This window comes from Silurus meridionalis, chromosome 16 (genome assembly GCF_014805685.1).
Source record: "Silurus meridionalis isolate SWU-2019-XX chromosome 16, ASM1480568v1, whole genome shotgun sequence".
NCBI lineage: Eukaryota > Metazoa > Chordata > Actinopteri > Siluriformes > Siluridae > Silurus > Silurus meridionalis.
The window spans coordinates 10295698-10317857 of NC_060899.1; the positions used below are offsets into that span (position 1 = coordinate 10295698).

General features: G+C 36.9%; 3 protein-coding genes across 3 annotated transcripts in view; 2 read left to right on the plus strand and 1 right to left on the minus strand.

Moving 5' to 3' along the window:
- rapgef3 (Rap guanine nucleotide exchange factor (GEF) 3) overlaps positions 1-6453 on the minus strand; it is a 54846-nt gene extending 48393 nt beyond the window's left edge. Inside the window, exons 1-2 of the mRNA XM_046868807.1 lie at positions 6308-6453; positions 5237-5474 (exon numbers count right to left, since the gene is read on the minus strand). Coding sequence (XP_046724763.1) covers positions 5237-5360 — 124 coding nt within the window. The 5' untranslated portion in view covers positions 5361-5474; positions 6308-6453. The remainder of the gene's footprint in view (positions 1-5236; positions 5475-6307) is intronic.
- Positions 6454-8354: 1901 nt separating this feature from the next.
- On the plus strand, positions 8355-10805 carry slc48a1a (solute carrier family 48 member 1a). Its single transcript, XM_046868857.1, has 3 exons — positions 8355-8607; positions 9308-9475; positions 9669-10805. Exons 1-3 carry the CDS (start codon positions 8478-8480, stop codon positions 9803-9805), a joined length of 435 nt encoding a protein of 144 aa, XP_046724813.1. The 5' UTR covers positions 8355-8477; the 3' UTR covers positions 9806-10805.
- A 1605-nt stretch (positions 10806-12410) lies between these two features.
- On the plus strand, positions 12411-22022 carry LOC124399158 (solute carrier family 26 member 9-like). Its single transcript, XM_046869914.1, has 20 exons — positions 12411-12535; positions 12655-12794; positions 13419-13529; positions 14008-14183; positions 14481-14645; positions 14820-14972; positions 15113-15195; positions 15287-15434; positions 15671-15784; positions 17252-17329; positions 17468-17563; positions 17784-17890; positions 18009-18078; positions 18163-18255; positions 18376-18531; positions 19219-19464; positions 20278-20332; positions 21027-21157; positions 21381-21446; positions 21569-22022. Exons 1-20 carry the CDS (start codon positions 12411-12413, stop codon positions 21578-21580), a joined length of 2325 nt encoding a protein of 774 aa, XP_046725870.1. The 3' UTR covers positions 21581-22022.
- Positions 22023-22160: the final 138 nt, after the last annotated feature.

Consider the following 22160-nt stretch of genomic DNA (forward strand, 5'->3'; position numbering starts at 1 on the left):
CCTGGTGAAGAAGGCCCGGCAGCGTCTGTACCATCTAAGATGCTTAAGGGACTTTAAACTACCCTCTCAGGTGCTAAAGACCTTCTACACCTGAACCATTGAGAGCGTTCTGACGGGTAGCATCACTTCCTGGTTCGGGAACAGCACCATGCAGGGCAGATGAGCCCTCCAGAGGGTGGTGCGTTCAGCTGAACGTACCATCCACACCGAGCTACCTAACCTGCAGGACATCTACAGCACGCGGTGCCGGACCAGAGCCAGGAAGATTATGAAGGACCTCAGCCATCCCAACAATGGACTCTTTTCTTTGTTGCATTCAGGGAAATGCTTCTGCTACCTGAAAGCGAACACAGAGAGAATGAGGAGGAGCTTCTTCCCGCAGGCCATTTGGAGTTTAAACCAGGAGACACCCAGGATCTGAAAACTGGATCTCAAAGCTGGTTACTCTCTCTCCATCATCACACTTCTGCATATATTTTTCTTTTTTTTTCTTGCACTACAACACTTAAAACCCTGGACAGTCACTTTAACTGTGGACTTGCACGGCACAGTGCACTTTATACCTGTCAGGGATCCCCCTGCCATGCCTCCCTCGACCGCTGTCAGGGATTCATCCTGCCACGCCCCCCTCAGTACCTGTCACGCCAGGGCATTCTCACCCCACATCGTCACATATCGACGCTGTGGATGTTGCGTCCGCCGGCGTCCACATCCGACGCCGAGGGTACCCTCTTCGCGTTGATTTTCGACGTACAGGGACGGGAAACCCTTCGCCGCCGACGAGATGGATGGGAGCCCCTGTGCTTCGCTTTTCAATGCAGATCGCTGTCCTATACACTTAATAATTTATTATCTATCATAATAAGTGTATAGGACTAATTTTAAAATTTCATAAAATTCTGAAGATGACCGTAACCCTAACCCTAACCCTAACCCTAACCCAAACCCTAACCCTGACCCTAACTCGAACCCTAACCCTAACCCAAACCCTAACCGTAACCCGCAAATGGGGTCCCGTCCATCTGCGTCGAAAAGCGACGCGAAGGGTTTCCCGTCCCTGTACGTTGAAAAGCGACGCGAAGGGGGTACCCTCGGCGTCGGATGTGGACGCCGTCGGACGCAACATCCACAGCGTCGATATGTGACGATGTGGGGTGCGAATGTGTTGGTCACGCTGCCTCGTTATCCCGTGCCTGCCATGATCACCGACAGCTGTGGCTCATTACGGATGAGACTATATAAACCCACGTTCTCGAGTCACAGGCTGTCGGTTCTTGAATGTCATGCTGGTGAATTCCCGTGGCTGCTCGACCGCCAGCATTCCCCGCTGGTTCTGTATCCCGATTCCGTTCTGTGTGGATTATTCTTTCCCTCTGGAGTTTGCTTTCGTTTTGGTGAACGCTTTTCCTTTGGATTACTCGTCCCGAGTGGATGTACTTTGAGTTGAGTGACTCTTCGTGTTTTGTGTGTGCTTTTTGGTTGTTTCTGAATTAAACATGATTGACTTACTTCCACTTCCGCGTCATGGTCGTCAGCCTGACAATACCACACCATACCGCACACGTTCACTTTAAAGACAATCACATCAACCACCTTATGTGATTACTGTTTACTGTACATAAGCATACCCTGTATTATAAGCATACACTGTATTATAAGCATACACTGTATATACAATTCTCCTATTTTTTCCTATACATATATCTTTATCTTTATATATTTTATATTTTACATAGTTTATTGGTTTTATTTATCTGCCTTCTTTTTTTCCTTGTTTTATTTCTTCCCCCACCCTATTCCCTCTTGCCGGTCAGTTGTATAAAGCATTTCACTGCATGTCGTACTCTGTATGTATATGTATGTGACGAATAAAATTTGATTTGATTTGATTTGATGTGTAAAATCTGGCCAATTGGCAAGTCGTGATGTCATCGACGGGTGACATTGCGTCAACCAGGAAGCTACAAAATGGGTGAGCGATGGTAGCAACATTAGCTTCTAAAAAAGGAGAAGGTAAGGGATGCAGGGAGTATGGCCCATTGAACCAACCGAAACTGAACCAACCCGACAGTTGACGGTCCAACTAGTGGTGCTCACACCACGTGGTGAACAGATGCCATCTAGCGGCATACAACAGCAGAGAAACCAGCTGCTAGGAACTGCGCCCCCTCAGGGGCCACAGCCGCAGCTTCCATAACTCTGGGCGAGGTTGAACTGGGGTTCCCCCTGCCTGTGAGAGGAGATCCCTCCTGGGAGGAATTTCCCAAGGAGGTCCCTCCAGGAGGGACAGCAGGTCTGTGAACCACAGTCCGCCCAGCCAACGAGGTGTCACCAGGAACAGACGAGCTCCTTCCTGGCTGATTCTTTCCAGAACAGCACAAAAGGGGAAAAGGCGTACAGACGTAGCCTTGGCCACGTCTGCACCTCTGATTATCAGGGCCGCTGCACCACTGCACTGTTCGAGGAGGGGACCACCCTTATGGTGGTTGACCCCTTTGATTTGGAATGCTCTGCTTTTGGGCTTCACACTGCCCGGTGGTGCCAGGCTGGGGCTGCACCGCCGAGCAGCCCCCAGAGAGCGGCAAGAAAAGTACCGCTGAAACGCCGCTGACTGCATTTTCGACTCCTGAAACCTATTGACTACCGCCCCTACCACGTCGCCGACCAGGCCAGAAGTAGCTATCAGGGCATTCAGCAGGAAAGCAGGAATTTCCGACAGGGTGACCACAGATGCCTTTCTGTGGCTACTAAAGCTGACATAGAGCGACAAACGGCCCGCGCTGTTTCCTTGGTGGCTCTAAGGCAGGGGTTTTCAACCGGCATTGTATGTGGTCAGTGACAGCCTACATAATTTCACTATTAAAATCACTTTTTTTCCATAATTTATTTTTCCAAACATTTCCAGAATATTTGCACATTAGTAGGAAAACTGAATTTAATGAAAATATCTAAAATAATCAAACTGACACAGGATCAACTGACAAAGTGTTTGGCAGTATGTTTTAGTGAACAATACAATTCTTTTTTTTAAACCATGGCACTTTGCATCTACAAACTTAAATCATGTGGGACAGCACTATTGGGTTTTCTCCATTTATGTCATTCAATACAGTGTGCTAATAATAAGTTCTGGATAAGTTGCCAGACAGAATTTCCAGAGCTTACAGTAAAAGCATTGAGGTGTCTTTTACACTTTCCAACTACATACCTTTGTGAGAGCGTTTTTTCCACACTGGCATATCTAAAAAACAAGTACAGGGCAGGGCTAGAACCAGAGAATGATATGAGGCTGTCACTATGTACCACTATATCACCACAAATAGACAGACTGTGTGGAAGTCACCATGCCCAGAAATCCCACTAACAGGTAAGGAGTACAACGCGGATTACTTGTTAGTCAGAATGGTGGTCCCTGGCACAGAACCAGTTGAAAACCCCTGCTCTAAGGGTTAGGTCGGCAGCGCAATGACTCCTTGATGTCATCAACACCATAGTTGAAATCCTCCTCCAACTCTCGCAGCAAGTCGGCCTGGTATGCCTGCAACACACCCATCGTGTGGAGGCAACCTGACCTGCCGCCATGTAAACCCTGACTACTAGAGCCGAAGCGTTCGGAACGCGTTGCTTCCACTTCTCGTCGGGCCAAGCTATCTCTAGCTTTGTGACGGCTCGCGTCACTACCTCCAGGAGCTCCTCAAACAGCACAGGCTGTGAGGAGTCCGTGGGCTCTCTAGCAACTGAAAATTCTCCCTCCTTGGAGGAAGAAATATGGAGCTCAGCGTTACATGAAGAAGGAACCGCCGAAGCGAGTGCTTTCCCTGGGGAACGGAAGCTTGGCCCAGCAGGAGAGGCTGGAGAGGACTTGTCCATCTCCATGCCTTCTGCTAGGTCGGCCTGCGAGCCCCACGACCTTAAGCACCGCTTCGCCTCAGCAAGGGAGATCACTCTCTTTGAAGAGTGATCTCCGGGAGCGAAGAGTGCGCATAGCCATGCGGTTACAGCACGAACAATTGAGCATGCTCTACTCCCGAAGCAAACAACACAAAGTTAATTTGTGTGTGTCCCCCATATTAAAACAAGGGCAAGGAGGAACACACATGCAAAAGTTTGTTTGCTTCTTTGCCATTGCTTGCACAGATTTACACACAAAGCGCTTATGTAGCATAAATTACTATATTTATTCTTCCAGTGAAAAATCTCAAATATTAGGCAAAAATCCATCAGATCAACAACTAAAATGTTTTACAACTCCAATTCTAAATAAGTTGGGATCCTATGTAAAATGTAAAAACTGAATGCAATGATTTGTTTTTTAATTTAATAGATACAATAGTCAAAAAAAAAAAAAGGGACAGGGCCATGTTTGCCACTATGTAAATCTCTTACATCTGGGAACTGAGGAGACCAGTTGCTGGGAGTATTGTAAAAATTAATGTTGTCCTATAAGTGTCTGATAGATACAGATTGGTGAAGCTCTGCCCACACTTCTGAGAGACACTGCCTCTATTGATACCTAATTATCTTGTTGTTACAGACTTTTGTTTTTGTTCCTTGAAATAGTAATTTCCTCATTTTAAACATTCAATATGTTCTTTATGTTCTACTGTGAAAAAAATTAATGGTTTTATGAGATTTGCAAATCAGTGCATTCTGTTTTTATTTACATTTTACAGTGTCCCAACATTTTTGGAATTGCCGTTGTAATTAATCACTAATTTTCTCAGCAAAATCAACTTGTGTACATAATCTCTTACCTACACATCTCTTTAAACAGACAGTGCCAGATACAAACCTCTATAAAAAATAAACTGTTCTTTCCTAAACACTGACTAGTAACAAAATCCATCAAACTAGCAATATCCACCACAATCCTGTACATGAACCCTGACAGCTTCACTTATATGCCAATATTTTATCTCCCCTTTATCTCTAAGATCCTAGAAAAGGTTGTAGCACAGAATTTTTGTCATGGTTGAACATGGCATGGGAGTATGGGTTACATCAGCCACTGTAGTGAACATACACTCATGTCACATGACTGCACCTGATTGACATTTTAATGAGTATTGGTATTTAAGTCACATCTTGAAATTACAGTCTAATCTCTTCTTAGTGGTAATTGTTGTCTGTCACTACTAATGTTATTATACTTTTACATTGCCTCACTATTTTTTTGTTTCATCACCTTTACGTTTTATGAATTTTCATTTGTAATGAATGAAATTTTTGTCTCTACCATGGCAGAAAACTCCTTGCTCCACTTTGGCTGTCACTTTACTGCCTTGGTTGGCCAAAGGTATCACTCTGCCTAACTCTTCTGCTGAGGACATCACTCCTTCCCCTTCCTTTGTAATATTCATTGCTCTCGTTCTTTCTTTGTGAAGGGCGTTGCTCCCCTCTCTGGCCCTGCCGAGGATGTATTTTCAGACTGGAATCTCTCAGAGAATTTTCCCTTCCAGGTTCCTTCTAGGTTGCTAAGAAAGGATAAATAAAAAAATTTATTACAAATGTATAGTGAATTTTTTTTTAAGTTGCTCAGTGACAGTATCCATTATGGCCACATTAAAACAAAACTGAATTCAACTGACTTTGAGAACATGTGTGTGCCCACACTTCCTATGGGAAGGGAGAGGGATTTCCTGTCCTGTACTTCCTTAGTACCTCAGTGACCATTGAGTGCTGTCATTTGTGGCATTTATAGGCACATAAATAGACACATGTGCACAGATTTATATGGCACATAAACACACACATGCACAATTGCATTAATACATTCAAGTTAAGCACAGCACAGCACAGCCTGTTAAATAAGGACATTGCTATTGAGCAGATTTTCTTTAGAAATAAAATGTAAATAATAGTAAATCTGTTGTTGCTCTAGTGCAACCCTTACTTTTTATGTTTCCTTCCTAATCAAAATCCATTGCCAACAAAGAACAGTTGCCTTTATGTCCACTAAGTGATTGAAATTAGACAAAGATTGAGGACGTATTTACTGCACTGTATGTGGCTTTCAATCTTACAGCAGCACACATTTATTCATATTTCCCCTATATATCAATTGTACAATCTTCATAAAACACAATGCAATAGAATATTGCAAAACTAAACATTTTCAAATATCTTATTGTTTACCAAGGTATGCTATGTTAAACATTTCACATAGAATACAAAACCCAACAGCCACACACACACACACACACACACACACACACACACACACACACACACACACACACACACACATAAACACACACAGACCAATAAATCTTCCATTTGACTATTTATAAGTTTTAAATTTACTTACATGCATCTCTTTCAGGTACATGTGTATCAGCACTACATTTTCTTTTGTTCCCTTTAATTAAGGGCTCCTATTCATCTCCTTGTCTCTGTTTTGCCTGTTTGCTCTCTACTTGCTGCTCAATAGACTTTCAGAGAATGCATCTGCTTTTTGATGTCTTGTGAGTAAGAGAGAAAAACTTACCAACTTCCTGCCATTCTCTGATTGGCTATGTGAAGTGCCTCCTGGTGCTTTGTGTATTGTATGCTTATACGCACACACATATATGTATGCTGTGGGAGAGAATGTGTCACAAATTATCATTTCAATTTCCATTACATTTCAGTTTACTTTGCAATATTAAAAAGACTGAAAATTCTAAAAGATTTTTGAATGTAAAGTGGAATTTGGAAAACTGTGAGGCTAGTAGTTTTGTATAGATAGTATTTGTGCTGATTTTATTAAATAAATTACATTTATATTTATCATGTATCACCTTTTATCCTAATCTAATTGTTGAAATAAATGCAATTTGCTTTATTGGCTCCTAACTTTCTATATCTTGCAATAAAGTGGTTTCAAATGACAAAATAACTAGACACTAAATACAGTACAACTGAATGTGGTTTCTAGAGGCGTACAGACATCAAAGCAAAAAAGTGACACTCTTACTGATTGCTCGTACAATGCCTCTAGTACAACCTGTAACCAATAATCAACCCCATGCTGAGAGAAGAAAAGAGAATATCTTTTTGGTCAAGACTAATTCGATTACCATCTATCTTGTATATTCTCAAAAGTACTTTTATTTCTAGTAAATTCTTCTTCTTCTTTCGGCTTCTCCCATTAAGGGTCGCCACAGCAGATTATCCGTCTCCATACCCCCCTGTCCTCTGGAGAGGTGGAGGTATGTGCTGGAGATAATGGGAAATAAAAGTTAGTAGAAGTAAGACAGAGTACATGTGTGTGAATGAGAGAGAGGGCAGTGGAGTGGTGAGGTTGCAGGGAGAAGATGTGGAGAAGGTGGATGAGTTTAGGTACCAGGGCTCAACACTGCAAAGTAATGGAGAGTGTGTTAGAGAGGTGAAGAAAAGAGTGCAGGCAGGGTAAAGTGGGTGGAGAAGAGTTTAAATTTTCATTGTTTATTAGAGGGACAGCAGATGTAAGACATTTTGGAGACAAGGTGAGAGAGGCTAGATTGAGATGGTTTGGACATGTGCAGAGAAGGATATATATATATATATATATATATATATATATATATATATATATATATATATATATATATATATATATATACATATATATATATATATATATATATATATATATATATATATATATATATATATATATATATATATATATATATATATATATATATATATATATATATATATATACATGCGGTATATCAGTAGGAGAATGCTGAGGATGGGGCTGCCAGGAAGGAGGTAAAGAGGAAGGCCAAGGAGGAGGTTTATGAATGTGATGAGGGAAGACATGCAGGTGGTTAATTTTAAAGAGGCAGATGTAGAGGACAGAGTAGTGTGGAGACGGATGGTCTGCTGTGGCGACCCCTAACAGGAGCAGCCGAAAGAAGAAGATGGATTTGGACTGTAATTAATATAAACAGTCTAAAATGGCCTAATTTTGCTGCAATTTGCATGAATAGTTCTGCATTTTAGAAACTATCACTGTACAGCACTTCACAACAATGATGGAACTATAATGAATGATATTCTGTGCCACCAAGATGAGGATGGGTTACCTTTTAAGATTTTAAAAAACCTTGAGAGCTAACATATCAATTCATATTTTATAATATATTTATCTCTGTAAAGCTCTGTAAAGACATGGCCATTGTTTAAAACACTATACAAATAAAACTGAATTGAATTTAGTTCAGTTAGTATATTATTACCTTATTGAGGAATATATTATCTTTATAGTTATTATAGTTATTATTAAGATGATGATGATTATTATTATTGGTGGTGGTGCTTTCGGTGTTAATCGGTACACGGCGCTAGACGCCTTGGCTAGTCAGAGAGCACGAGCAGAAGAAGTCGAGTTCTGCCCTATTACGTCATCATCAAGGCGCAGGAATCTGCTGGCGAGTTTTCGGCCAACAGGCTGGTTAAATGTTTAGATATTTTAAAATTAAACCACATATTCAATCATTGTAATATTTATGGCACCGAACAGGACGTACTTAAGTATTGCCTATGCTACATTCGGCATGCTGGTGGGAGTTTCGGCTTTTATAGTTTGGAATGTTGTTTACAGACAGCCGTGGACTGCGGCTATGGGCGGGTTATCAGGTAAACACGGAGCTGGTTATGGCGAGCTGTGTGTACTTATATTAAAATCTAAATATTAACATGTCATCTTGTATAAAAAGTGCTGAATATTCCATGTGACACTTCTACTTCATTAGCTTAAGTCATAACGCGATAATTGATACTAGCGGTCAACTAACAGCCATTAAATACAAATTTAGTTTCCATGGTCATAGTTATACGTCCTTATTCCTCCCTAATCGCCATCCTCGTCCCTCATCAACAACCTAATCCCTCATAGGCATCCTCGTCCATCATCGACAACATTGTATCTAATCGGCATCGTTCTTCCTCATCGCCATCCTCGTTCCTCATCTACCTCATCACTAATCATTATCCTTCTTCCTCATTTACCTCATCTCTTACCACCATCCTCGTTCCTCATCTACCTCATCACTAATCATTATCCTTCTTCCTCATTTACCTCATCTCTTACCACCATCCTCGTTCCTCATCTACCTCATCACTATCCCCAGAGGACATGCCTTTCTTTTTCTGTATTTGCTTTATTTATTAGTATGCTTCAGATTTACAATATCAAAAGCTATTATTTGATGATTTCACTTGGTTGCACAATCACGAGGGGTTTTTACAGCAAAACGTGTCCGATTTTTTTCTGTTACTACATTTCTCTCTCTGTCTGTCTGTCTGGCTGTCTGTCTGTCTGTCTGTCTGTTTTAAGGAGTGCTGGCCCTTTGGGTGCTGGTCACACACATCATGTACCTGCAGGATTACTGGCGCACATGGCTGAAAGGACTCAAGCTGTTCATGATTATCAGTTCAATTTTTTCCATGTTAGCTGTTGCTGCTTTTGCAACGTTTATGACTCTTGCTATTACACAAAATCAAGGTGAGATTATAACGTTTGTGCATGTATGTTTTGAGTTCACACTCGCTACACTTTTACAATATAGATGAAGCATGTATGGTTGCTATTTAGTGAAAAGTTTGTCAAGTGTATATATAATCAATAGAGTGTGTGATTGTGATCTGAAACTATGTAAGAACTTTGTTTAATGGCACTAATCTGTTTATATTTTCAGAACTTTCAGACACCAGGAGTTTTTATCTGTCCTGTGTTTGGAGCTTCTTGACGCTGAAATGGGCTTTTCTCCTTGGCTTGTATTCTTACCGCTACCACCAGGAGTTTGCTGACATAAGCATCCTCAGTGACTTTTGAATAACTACCATTCTGGAACTGTCTGAACAAGTCTGTTGTCTCTTAGTAGCTTTATTTGTTTGTCAGGAAGTGGGTTTAGCAGCAGGACTTACCACACAGGAATAAGTCAAACAGTTTTTCTTTCATATTAATGCCACCAATAATACTTACAACTCTTCATATGTTAGGCATATTTCTCAGATTCTATATATATGTATATATACATTACATTCCTTTTACATACACCAGCATAAAAAATCACCTGGTTTGTATTAATCTATTCCGGCCTTTGCCTTTGTTTCAGTATCAACTGATCTGCACACAGCAATTTGAAAGCTAAGCTAGCTAAGTTACAAAAACTCTAATCCTTTTTTTTTTTTATGTTTTCATTTTTTATTTGTCTACACTTGCTCATCAGCAAAGATTGATGTATCATTAGTGTAGTGTATGTTTTTTTGTCAGCAAAATGCACTTATCCCCAAATCTGGGACATCCTCAAATGCCATGTTACTCTATTTTAGTAGGACATATAGGTCTATGTAGTACTATGTAGACAAGTATTATAATAATATTATAATTTTATTATAATATTTGTTGCACAATGTTATACTAAAACAATAGTAAAAACTTGTCTAGATCAAATAATGATTATTTTTGTTAATTTTTTTTTTGTGTGTACATGGTACAACTACATATAATAAGGATTATCATCTGTATGTATTTTCAGAGATGGTTCTCTTCAAAAGTATTTGAACAACAAGGCCAATTCTCTTGTGTTTGCTATGCACTGAAGACATTTGGGTTGAACTTGTTTTGAGCAAAGTTGCCATGGTAAAAGTTGTTGAGCACATCTAGATGGAAAAATCTGTAATAAAAAGCAGACATTATGCCCTTTAGTCTCATATCAATGTTTTGATCTCAAACCCAATTGCCTTTTCGTTTAGCAGTAACAAAATAATTAACCTTATCATTGTAATACTTTTATAGAGGACTATTTTTATTAAAGTTTTCCAAATATGCATATTTTTGAGACATTAATACATTGCTTTCTTCTTATTGAAAAGTTTCTCATTCTAGGTGAGTTGTCTTTGCCTAAGTGTGGGTTTTTTTTTGTGCTACCATAATATTGTATGCATGTATGAGGGGAAATTATTGCTGTACAGTACAGAGTTCTACAAATGTTACTAAATGTTATTTATTGTGCATTGGCACACTTTTAACTACAGCTACATCTCCACAATGTATTTGTGTAAATTTTACATTGAATTTTGATTTCGGAATGTCCTGTGTCCTAGTCCTGTGAAAATATGTAGGTTTGTACAGACATCTTTATTTAAAAAAAATATTATAATTCTAATGATCTTGAAGATGTATATATTTAAGAACAATAAATCAATTATTCATATTGTTTGAGTTATTTAAGAAAAACCTCAAGGCTGTACTGAAGGACTTTGTCAAACAAGGATAACATTCAAAACCGCTATAAGCTCCACCCTTTATAACTTTACCAGCAAGATATTAAAATCATGGCAGTAATGATCTGAAACCATTCTAAGCTTCCAACACTACAATATATTATCAGAAACAGAACAACATTGAAAAAGGTAAACTTTATTTTTTATTTTTGCCATTTAGTCTTTATTACGCTCATTGTTGACATGTAAACCTTAATGCAAAATGACATATCTAACCTTTTTTAGTCATTTGTTCCAGAATTGTTTTATATACAGTCATTCTTGATTTTAACCATGAATTTATATATATATATATATATATATATATATATATATATATATATATATATATATATATATATATATATATATACAGTACAGACCAAAAGTTTGGACACACATTCTCATTCAAAGAGTTTTCTTTATTTTAATGACTACGAAAATTGTAGAGTCACACTGAAGGCATCAAAACTATGAATTAACACGTGGAATTATATACATAACAAAAAAGTGTGAAACAACTGAAAATATGTCATATTGTATGAACCTACAATACACAATAACCTACAATATGACATATTTTCAGTTCACTTTTTTGTTATGTATATAATTCCACATGTGTTAATTTATAGTTTTGATGCCTTCAGTGTGACTCTACAATTTTCGTAGTCATGAAAATAAAGAAAACTCTTTGAATGAGAAGGTGTGTCCAAAATTTTGGTCTGTACTGTGTATATATATATATACACACATGCATATATTTATTCATATGAATTCTAACCTGCTGTTCTGCCAAATGAATGATGATGGTTTACATTTACACTTTACATTTACACTATCTTTAACATTTTTTAATATTTTTAAAAACTAGTATAAAGCTAGTGTGATTGTGCTAGTATAAATGCACTGGTCAAACAAATGCTCTCAAGGTCAGATAAGGACCTCTAAAAGCTGTACAAAAGAATCAGCACACACGCAAATTTTATCAGTGCGCGCACACACTGCACACACACACACACACACACACACACACACACACACACACACAGACACATGTTAATGTATGAATATAAATCATCAAGCAAGTAAATATGACATGCTTGATGTACTATTATATTAATATTATCATATCTCGTATGTATTGAATGATTTTGGTTGATCTATCTAGTGCAATGCATCAACTCCCTCCTCAGTATGCAATAGACCGACCAGCTTACTCTCAACCAGTTTTTGATGAAGAGTTTAACAGGAAGAGAAGAAACTATCCTTTGGGGGATAAAGTGAGGAAAATATTCAGGTATGTGACCATAGCAAAGGGATTTGTGGAGGTTACATTTGACTCTGTTAATATTTACAGTTGCAATATGCTGAATTACCTCAAGTTCATACAATTTCTTGTGTATGTAAACAATGCAGATGCTCCAGGGGGCGATTGAAAAGTCTTCTCTTCAGACATCTGCCAGTGCTTAGTTGGCTTCCCAAGTACAATTTCAGACAGAACCTTCTGTGTGATGTCATCAGTGGAGTCAGCGCTGGCACGATTCAGGTTCCACAGGGTCCGTCTTAGAGACTTTTTGCATATATTTCCCCATATGGAGTTGGCACTTTATATAATTTAAGATAAAACTGGAATACTTAATTAGAAACCTGTTAAATAATTTATACACCAAAAATCTACGAACATTTAATGGGCTTCTTAAACACCTAATTCCAGATTTAGTTCCATTGTTGCTGTTAAAATAACCTTCTAACTTCTGTAAAGGCTTTTAATTAGATTCTCTAGCGTACCTGAGGGTATTTTTTCATTAAGTCACAAGTGCATAAGTGTTATCAGGCACTGATGTTGAGCAAGGAGGCCCGGGTTGCAGTCAGCTTTTCAGTGTGTCCTGAAGGTGTTAAGTGGAGTTGAGGCCAATGTTTGCATTGAGGCCTCTTGAACTTGCTAACTCCATTCTAGGCAAATCATATCTTAATACACCTTGCTGTAAGTACAGGGTCATTGTCTTACTGTACTTGCCTCTTTAGGTTAGTAAAGGGAAATTTGAGTGCTACAGCATACAGACATGCAATACAATTATGTGCTCGTAACGTTTTGGAGGGTGATGGTTAGGTGTCCACATAAGTTTGGCTGTATAGTTTATAACTCATTAGGTTTATTTAGTCCTGTCTTCTTTATTTAGGCATGGCCTTTGCTCTTTTGGCAAACCTCCCTCCAGTCAATGGACTTTATTCATCATTCTTTCCTCTTATTCCATACTTCTTCATGGGCACAGCCCACCAGATGGTACCAGGTACTTTTTAATTTTGCATAAAATACTGTATATTAGGTAGTTCTTGGTAAAATACATTTTTACTTGGTCCTGTTCTTCTAGTTTTGAATTCTTTTCAGTTTAATATGTGGAACCAATATTCTCTGTTTTATTGGCATGTAATATTAAAGCAAACTAATTATAACCTTGCTGGTGTTTGAGTTTGGGCAACCTCTATTTTATGCAAGATTCCCTCAGTTAAAAATGTATTGAATAAAATGAAGCATTAAAAAGTAGAAGAGGAGAGGGGTCATGGTGTTCAAGCCATTTTACATTAGTTATGCTTAAACTAGCTGCATTTATGTGATCTTTTTTTTTTTAAGTAATAATTTGTGTTGATTACAATGCATGCCAAACACAAATGCAACCCCAGAACCCACCAAAATGTCTGTGTACCTGTATCATGGTTTATTGTGTGGAGATGTCTACCAGTGAATATGTAATTCTTTTTTTCACATAGGTACTTTTGCTGTGCTGAGTATCATGGTGGGTATAGTGTGTCTGCAGCTGGCACCTGAATCAGATTACAGCTATTTTAACACCACTTGCAATGCCACTGTAGTTCATAAGCAGAAGATGAATGAGGCTCGACTGGTCATATCAGGCACTTTGGCTTGCCTGACTGCAATCATACAGGTGATTGATAAAATGTTGCCGTTATTGTATATTAATTAGTGGTTTGAATTTTACTATAACAGTAAAAGTTAATCCCTATTATTTATTATGATATCATTTTTATTTATTAAGGAACATGACACTTGTTTTCATCAGTTTATAGTAACATATTGTGAAACATCCAGGAAACAAGTTACCTGTTATATCACTTATACTATAGCAACTCTATAGTTGAATACAATAATAAAAAAATCCCTGTCCTGTAAAAATGCAGGAATAATTAAAAATAATGGCTTTTACTTGTTGATGTATTAACAGATTGGTCTAGGCATGATGCAGTTTGGATTTGTGGCAATATACCTCTCTGACTCATTTGTTAGGGGGTTTATGACAGCTGCAGGGCTGCAGATCCTCATTTCTGTTCTTAAGTACATCTTTGGAATTACAGTACCACCATACAGTGGTCCTCTGGCTATAATATATGTAAGTATCATTCAGAATTACAATAAATTATATTAATCCATGATCAACTGTTCAACTGTAGTTCTGTTTTCTATCTCTCTTTTTTTTTACAAGCACTTAAACATGAACATTTGTCCTTTTATGAATGTTTCAGCTTATAGTTTGCTGGTTTTCATATTGTTTTCTATATTTTAGACTCTAATAGACATATTCAAAGGCCTGCCCAGAACCAACATAGCTTCTCTGGTGTTTTCCCTCATCAGCTGTGTGGTGCTGATCATAGTAAAAGAACTGAGCACTCGCTACCGTCATAAAATCCCCTACCCTATTCCCATAGAGATAATTGTTGTAAGTGAACAGAGAAATGACAGTAGGATCATATTTTTTATCATTATGATGTATTAACAGTAGACAAAATACTTTTAAAGTATATAGAGATTTTTTCTATCAGCAATACTGATAGAATGTGTTTTTTTGCTATTTCTCAGGTCGTGGTGGCTACTGCCATTTCTGGGCCATTGCATCTGCCTGAGAAGTACCACATGGACGTAGTAGGAGAAATCCCTTTGGGGTGAGGGATATATCAACTGGTTAGCAGCTTCACTTTTCCTGTTGGAAATCTTTGGTACTGTGTGCTTAGTTACCATGTGTTTTGTTTTTAGGTTTCCTGACCCAATTTTGCCAATAGTGTTGGACTGGGGGGAAATGTTAAGTACAGCATTCTCACTAGCCATTGTGGGATATGTTATAAATTTGGCCATGGGCCGAACACTGGCCAGCAAACATGGTTATGATGTGGATCCCAATCAGGTATGCTTTTACACAGGTTGCACAAAATATGACAGCAAATTGTTTAGATTCTGTTTTCTGTTGACTGCTTCCAATATATAGTAGCAGCTAGTCAAAACAACCAAATTCTTGAAAATGTCACTGGTGAAACCATTGGTGATACCAGATACCTTCACATACTTGTACTAGAAAAAATAACAAGCAAGGAATAAAATGTATTAAATTAATTTATAACCCTTATATTTCCTGCTTGGTAGGAAATGCTTGCTTTGGGCTTCAGTAATCTCCTGGGTGGTTTCTTTAAGATTCATGTGATCTGCTGTGCTCTGTCTGTCACACTCGCTGTGGACAGTGCAGGTGGTTCCTCACAGGTAAGTGACATTTTGGTGGATTTTCTATAAAGGACAATTTATGAAGCCACTGGCATGTAAGGAGAACACATCATGTAATTGCCATTCCAAAATTCAAATTTTAGATTTCCTTCCTATAATTTAACTTAATTGTAAAATTATAAATTCTTCTTCTTTTTTTTCTACATAATAATAATAATAATAATAATAATAATAATCACCATAATCATAATTATCATAATCATAATTATTATTTATGATATAATTATTCTCTCCACCACCTATATTTGTTTATTTACAATATACCATTTTTTTGCTTAGATTCCTTAGTCATAAGCTGCAGAATTCATACCACTACTTAGAGAAGTAAAGGGACCAATATTGGCCTGATTTTAATTTTAGATTTTGTCAAAGAATTGTCATACAGTCAAAATAAATTTTTCTTCATATTCCTTGTATTCTTATAAATTAGGATAGACCCTGCCCAAAATGTGGGCTAAATTGCATGATACAAAAAACCCACATTTGAAACAAGTCCTAAGATTTTTACTGTCCTGCCACAAACTTTCTGTCAAGCTCTTCAGGATTGTACTCAGGAATGATGATTTAAAAACAAATGCAACATTTGTAAACAATGTGGCTGCTACATATCAGTAAATTCTAATGAGGCCGAACTTAATTTACCCAAAAAACAGGAACTTGTGAATATTTGTTTGCATTCATACAAAACTTTAATGGCATATAGACAAGAAGATTCTGAGGTCATCTACAAAGTTTGAGGAGTAGCCATGCATAAGTGTGGATAAGCGCTTCACTAAAACAGCTTTTCTTTGTGAACTAAAATTACACAAATGTTTAAATGCATGCATGGCAGAGATTTAATTTTGAGATGGTATGCAAAGCTTGGAGCATAACCTAGATTAGAGAGTTAAAGCTACTGTCAATGGTTGAGTTTATTTTTTTTAAACCGATTGTGCTGACATTTGGTGCACTGTATTGGGCTAATCTCTATGTGAAGTTTTCTTTTTTTTTGTTATAAGGCAAATGGGCAAGACGACTGGCCACTGGGTTGATGTTTGCTAAGGTTGCTTGGGACTGTAGAGTGTGTATATACTGTGTGTGTGATATAGATATATATATATATATATATATATATATATATATATATATATATATATATATAGTATATAGTATATATAGTGTGTGTGTGTATATATATATATCTATATCTATATCTTAATCTATATCTATCATCTATCTATCTATCTATCTATCTATCTATCTATCTATCTATCTATCTATCTATCTATCTATCTATCTCTCTCTCTCTCTCTCTCTCTCTCTCTATCTATCTATCTATCTATCTATCTATCTATCTATCTATCTATCTATCTATCTATACTATATAGATATATACACACACACACACACACACACACACACACACACACACACATAATAACCACTTGTCATGTTGTTGATTCTCAGTTTGCAAGTTTATGTGTCATGGTAGTCGTCATGGTTACCATGCTAGCTTTGGGAGCTTTTCTCAATCCTCTTCCCAAGGTAAGAATAAGCACAGAATTTTAGCACCTATTTTTATATCAAATAATATATATATATATATATATATATATATATATATATATATATATATATATATATATATATATATATATGAAATATTAATATTTTTGTCTGTAGTCAGTGTTAGGAGCTTTAATAGCTGTTAATCTGAAGAACACGCTACTGCAGATCTCGGATCCATATTATCTCTGGAAGAAGAGCAAACTAGACTGTGTGAGTTATGAAATTTATTACATGATTAAATCCAATTGAAACAATTATGTGACACTGAGTGACACCGGAAAAGTTTATTTTTTTATTAATACATTTCTACTAGCTTTTTGGCTTTGATGTAAAGATTTTAATATGACTGTGATAAGACTATACTGTAAATTTATTTTTGAGCTGCATCCAACTGCGGGCAGTCACACACTTATTTTTATTTCTACCTTAGTGTGTATGGGTTGTGTCTTTCCTGGCAACCTTGTTTCTGAGTCTGCCTTATGGTGTTGCTATTGGGGTGAGCTTCTCCATTCTGGTAGTCATTTTTCAGACTCAATTGTAAGTGAACACTGAATTTTATTATTGAATAATTTTGTTTAATTCACATGGTATGCTTTTTATATCACTTTCATGTTATGTTTTTATATAATGTTTTTGGTGACTGTCTCACCTGTAGTCGTAATGGCTCAGAAGTGGTGCAGGTCTTAAATACAGACTTGTACAAGAACCCTAAAGTCTACAGTAAGGTAAAGTCTCAATCTACTCAGTATTTTCTTGTCAATGCTGGTGAAATATAGTATAATAATGGGAATGTATGTATTTTTATTCAGGTGAAATCCGTTGATGGTGTGAAAATAGTGAGTTATTGCTCACCTCTTTACTTTGCAAATGCAGAGATATTTCACCGAAAGGTTATCAGAAAAGTATGTTGATCAGAGAGAATGACTGTGTTTAATCTCTAGATTGTATTGCCTTTTATGCCCAACATGCAACGTTAGTCCTGATCATTACTTTGTTTTTTTTAATTAATTGGTGTTTCACAGACTGGGCTTGATCCAGGCAAAGTGCTTCTGGCCAGGAAGAAGTTTCTGAAAAAACAGCAGGAAAAAGAAAAACTTGAACTAAAAGCAAAGCAGAATCAGGAGAAGGCAGCTGCCAGAAAGAGGAACAGGAGCTCACTAGTTAACTTCAAGGCACAGGTGTAGAATCTTTTTTGCATTTACTAACACAGGTGTTCAGAGTGATGTATGCAGACATCAAGTCTTACTGTTGTTTAAAATACTAAAATTGAATCTTAAAAATCATATACACTATATTGCCAGGTCACCTGGTCATAAGTATTGTATGTGATTTTTGAACATTACATTCCACATTTAGTCCCAATTTTCTCTTATAATTCCCTCCACTCCTTTCTGGGAAGCTGTTCCTCAATATTTTGGAGTGTTCTTATGGATATGGGGTTTTATGAATGGCAGGTACTGATGTAGGTGAGGAGACCTGGGGTGCAGTCAGCGTTCCAATTCATCCCAAAGATGTTCAGTAGGGATGAGATCAGAGCTCTATAACAGCCCATTCAAGATCTTCCTCTCCAAACCATGTAAACCAGATCTTCAAGGAGCTCACTTTGTGCACAGGGGCATTGCCATGTGGGAACAATTTTAGGTTTTAAAATTTAAGTAAATGCAAAATGTTATTATAGCACATCTAAAGATGTCCTGTACAATCAAGTGTTTCCAGCTTTGTGGTAACAGTTTGGAAAGAACCACATATAGCAGGAAAGTTCAGGTGACCGAAAACCTTTGGCAATATAGTGTAGATTAGTGTAGTATTTCAGTAGATTAAACTTTCAGGTGAAGTGTCATTATGTGTTCCACATTCCATTTCAGACAATTTCACAAGTTGATCTGCAGAGTGACTTTTACACCATTGGTGTAGGCAGTGATAATATGCCAACGAGTTACAGCAATCCATACTGTGATATTATCAACTCTACTGACCAGCTTCCAGAGCCTGTGCCTGCCTGTTCCCCTCGTGTTGTGATGGAGATGCAGCCTGTTCCTTTTCATACACTTATCTTGGACCTGGGGGGAGTCTGTTTCATCGACCTGATGGGCATTAAAGTTCTTACCAAGGTCAATAAGCAATAAATAATAAACACAACAAGACGATCTCTTATAGAAAAAAATGTCCGGATTGAGCCTAAGTAAATTTTTTTTTATTCTTCATATAGCACAACAGCAGTTGGCAATGCTAGATTTTCTTTTAATTAATAAAACTGCACATTTGATCAGTTGATCTGTCGATAGTTATGTTCTGTTTGGTGTAGTTCTTTTAATCATGCACTTTTGCACCTTCAAACAAATCACAATCAAAGACTCCATAGTGATGTCTAATATTACATAACAGTAAGTAATGATACAAAGTTGCTAAAAAAGCATCAGTATAGTTATACTTCATTGCGTTTAATATATATATATATTATATATCATTCAAAGAGTTTTCTTTATTTTCATGACTATGAAAATTGTAGATTCACACTGAAGGCATCAAAACTATGAATTAACACATGTGGAATTATATACATAACAAAAAAGTGAACTGAAAATATGTCATATTGTAGGTTCTTCAAAGTAGGCGTCAAGAGAATGCCAAGAGTGTGCAAAGCAGTAATCTAAGCAAAAGGTGGCTACTTTGAAGAACCTACAATATGACATATTTTCAGTTGTTTCACACTTTTTTGTTATGTATATAATTCCACGTGTTAATTCATAGTTTTGATGCCTTCAGTGTGACTCTACAATTTTCATAGTCATAAAAATAAAGAAAACTCTTTGAATGAGAAGGTGTGTCCAAACTTTTGGTCTGTACTGTATATATAAATGTATATGCCTTTCAGCTGTATCTATCCTAGGAATTTAATGTTATTTATAATTATTTTCTTGCAGATGAGCAAGACTTATAGCATGCTGGGGATTTGCCTATATCTAGCAAATGTGCAAGGTAAATGTGTTTTTTTATTTTTTTTTTTATTTAATCACTTAAAATATCTACCCTGTCTCTTGCTTGGGTATTGTATATCTCTTTCTTCATTTCCTTATCCTAGACATCTGTACTTGGCTGTGCTGTTCTTGGACCTTTTCAAAGCATACTGCATTCATTGATGTTGATAAAAAAAAATTTAGTTGACTCGTTTTAAAAAGAGACATTTTAAAGAGGTTTTTGTCCACCTTAGAGACAGAGGTGTTTAGAAGTTATCAGTCATCTAAATATAGTTTAAATAGCTACTATTAACTTACAGTGTTAGGTAAATATGGATACAAATATATGGTATGTTTTAGTTGTAATGGAGTCAAAGTCTATAGTCAACTAAAGAACTTGGGAATAATTACAGTGAGGCCCAAGAGTCTGAGGCCACACTGAAAATCATTAAAGTTGTTCATAAAAAATTGGAAATAGACAAATAGTTTACAACAAAAAATATATTGTTCAATATCTGAAACATGTAATATTCTTTGTATAATGTTAATATTCATATAAATATTTCTAAGATTATACTGAATTAAAAAAGGAACATTTTCATTGAAGGATTCAAACATCTGAAAATTACTATATGTTGCAGCTGCATATAAAGAGCTTTTACTTAAAATGTTGTTTAGATAACAATAAACTTAGACTCTTTCAACTGTTGTTTTAGCTCAGGTATTTGAGGAGCTCGAGGCTGGAGGAGTGTTTGAGTGTTTTACACCTAGTCACATGTTCTTAACAGTCCATGACGCAGTCCTGTTTGCCCAGCAAAAGTCACGGACTCCTGGAACTGTGGACGAGGTAAATCACAAGATCAAGTGCAATGACAAGGAAGTTTGCTTTTAGCTTTGTTGATATTTAGCATATCTTATCACAGTTATTGAGTAAGTTTGGACAAAGGCAAACAAAATACAACCTTTCAAAATGTCAGCCTTATTCAAGTTGTATTTAAGATGTGTGATATATTGTGGCATTCCAGTGGTTTCAGTCTGGCTTATTTGTGCATGCATGTGTGTGTTTTAAGCAAGGAGACAGGGAAAGGGTTAAACTGGCATTTGATGTAGATGAAGAGGAACAGGATCTGGAGCAGGTAAAAGAATGCCTTAATACTAAAATGATACACCTTCATATTATATGGATACATTTAATTAATAGTGAATGATTGGTATTGCAGTGAACCTAGGTAATTCTTACAGTATTTTTTTTCTGCAGGAGCTTTTTTGACTGCTCAGAAGAACATTTTGAAAGTAGCTGGTTTGTCTTGACAGCATTATAACATATTTGATTTATTTTAAAATAATGTAGGATTGAAGGGCCTGGAAATATATGCTGCAGTGCCTTTATAAAGAACTGCATAGTGTACATGTTGTTCATTGGTTTACCAGTAGAGGGAGGAAATCTAGAACCTGCCGATAATATCTGTAGACCAAAGTAGGCCCATTGTGATCTTTGATTCTATGATCCGCCATGTTATATATATTTGAAGGGTGGAAAAAAGTTAACAACTTGTGAATAAATAAGGCCTGGCTTCCTTTCTTTTAATAGAGGTCACAATGGAATAGCTACATTAGGCATAGAACTTTTGTACAAAATATATGTGTATTGTACAATAAATTGGTTTGTTTCTCATTGTACTATACGTTTCACTATAACTTTGAAAATAAAACTGCATTAGTTCAGTTATTAGTTTGGTATAATGCAGGATTTTATTTTGGCCCACAGCTGAAATAGTAGCCCTTCAAAGTAAAAGGTTTCGGAAGCTCTGGTCTAAAATATACTGTGTATGACTGTATGTGTTTTCTAA

Coding starts and splice junctions, on each gene's coding strand:
- slc48a1a (XM_046868857.1), top strand. CDS start 8,478: ATGGCACCGAACAGGACGTACTTAAGTATTGCCTATGCTACATTCGGC. Junction 8,608..9,307: donor GGCTATGGGCGGGTTATCAG/GTAAACACGGAG, acceptor GTCTGTTTTAAG/GAGTGCTGGCCCTTTGGGTG. Junction 9,476..9,668: donor TGCTATTACACAAAATCAAG/GTGAGATTATAA, acceptor TTATATTTTCAG/AACTTTCAGACACCAGGAGT.
- LOC124399158 (XM_046869914.1), top strand. CDS start 12,411: ATGCATCAACTCCCTCCTCAGTATGCAATAGACCGACCAGCTTACTCT. Junction 12,795..13,418: donor CACGATTCAGGTTCCACAGG/GTCCGTCTTAGA, acceptor TTCTTTATTTAG/GCATGGCCTTTGCTCTTTTG. Junction 17,891..18,008: donor GTCATTTTTCAGACTCAATT/GTAAGTGAACAC, acceptor TCTCACCTGTAG/TCGTAATGGCTCAGAAGTGG.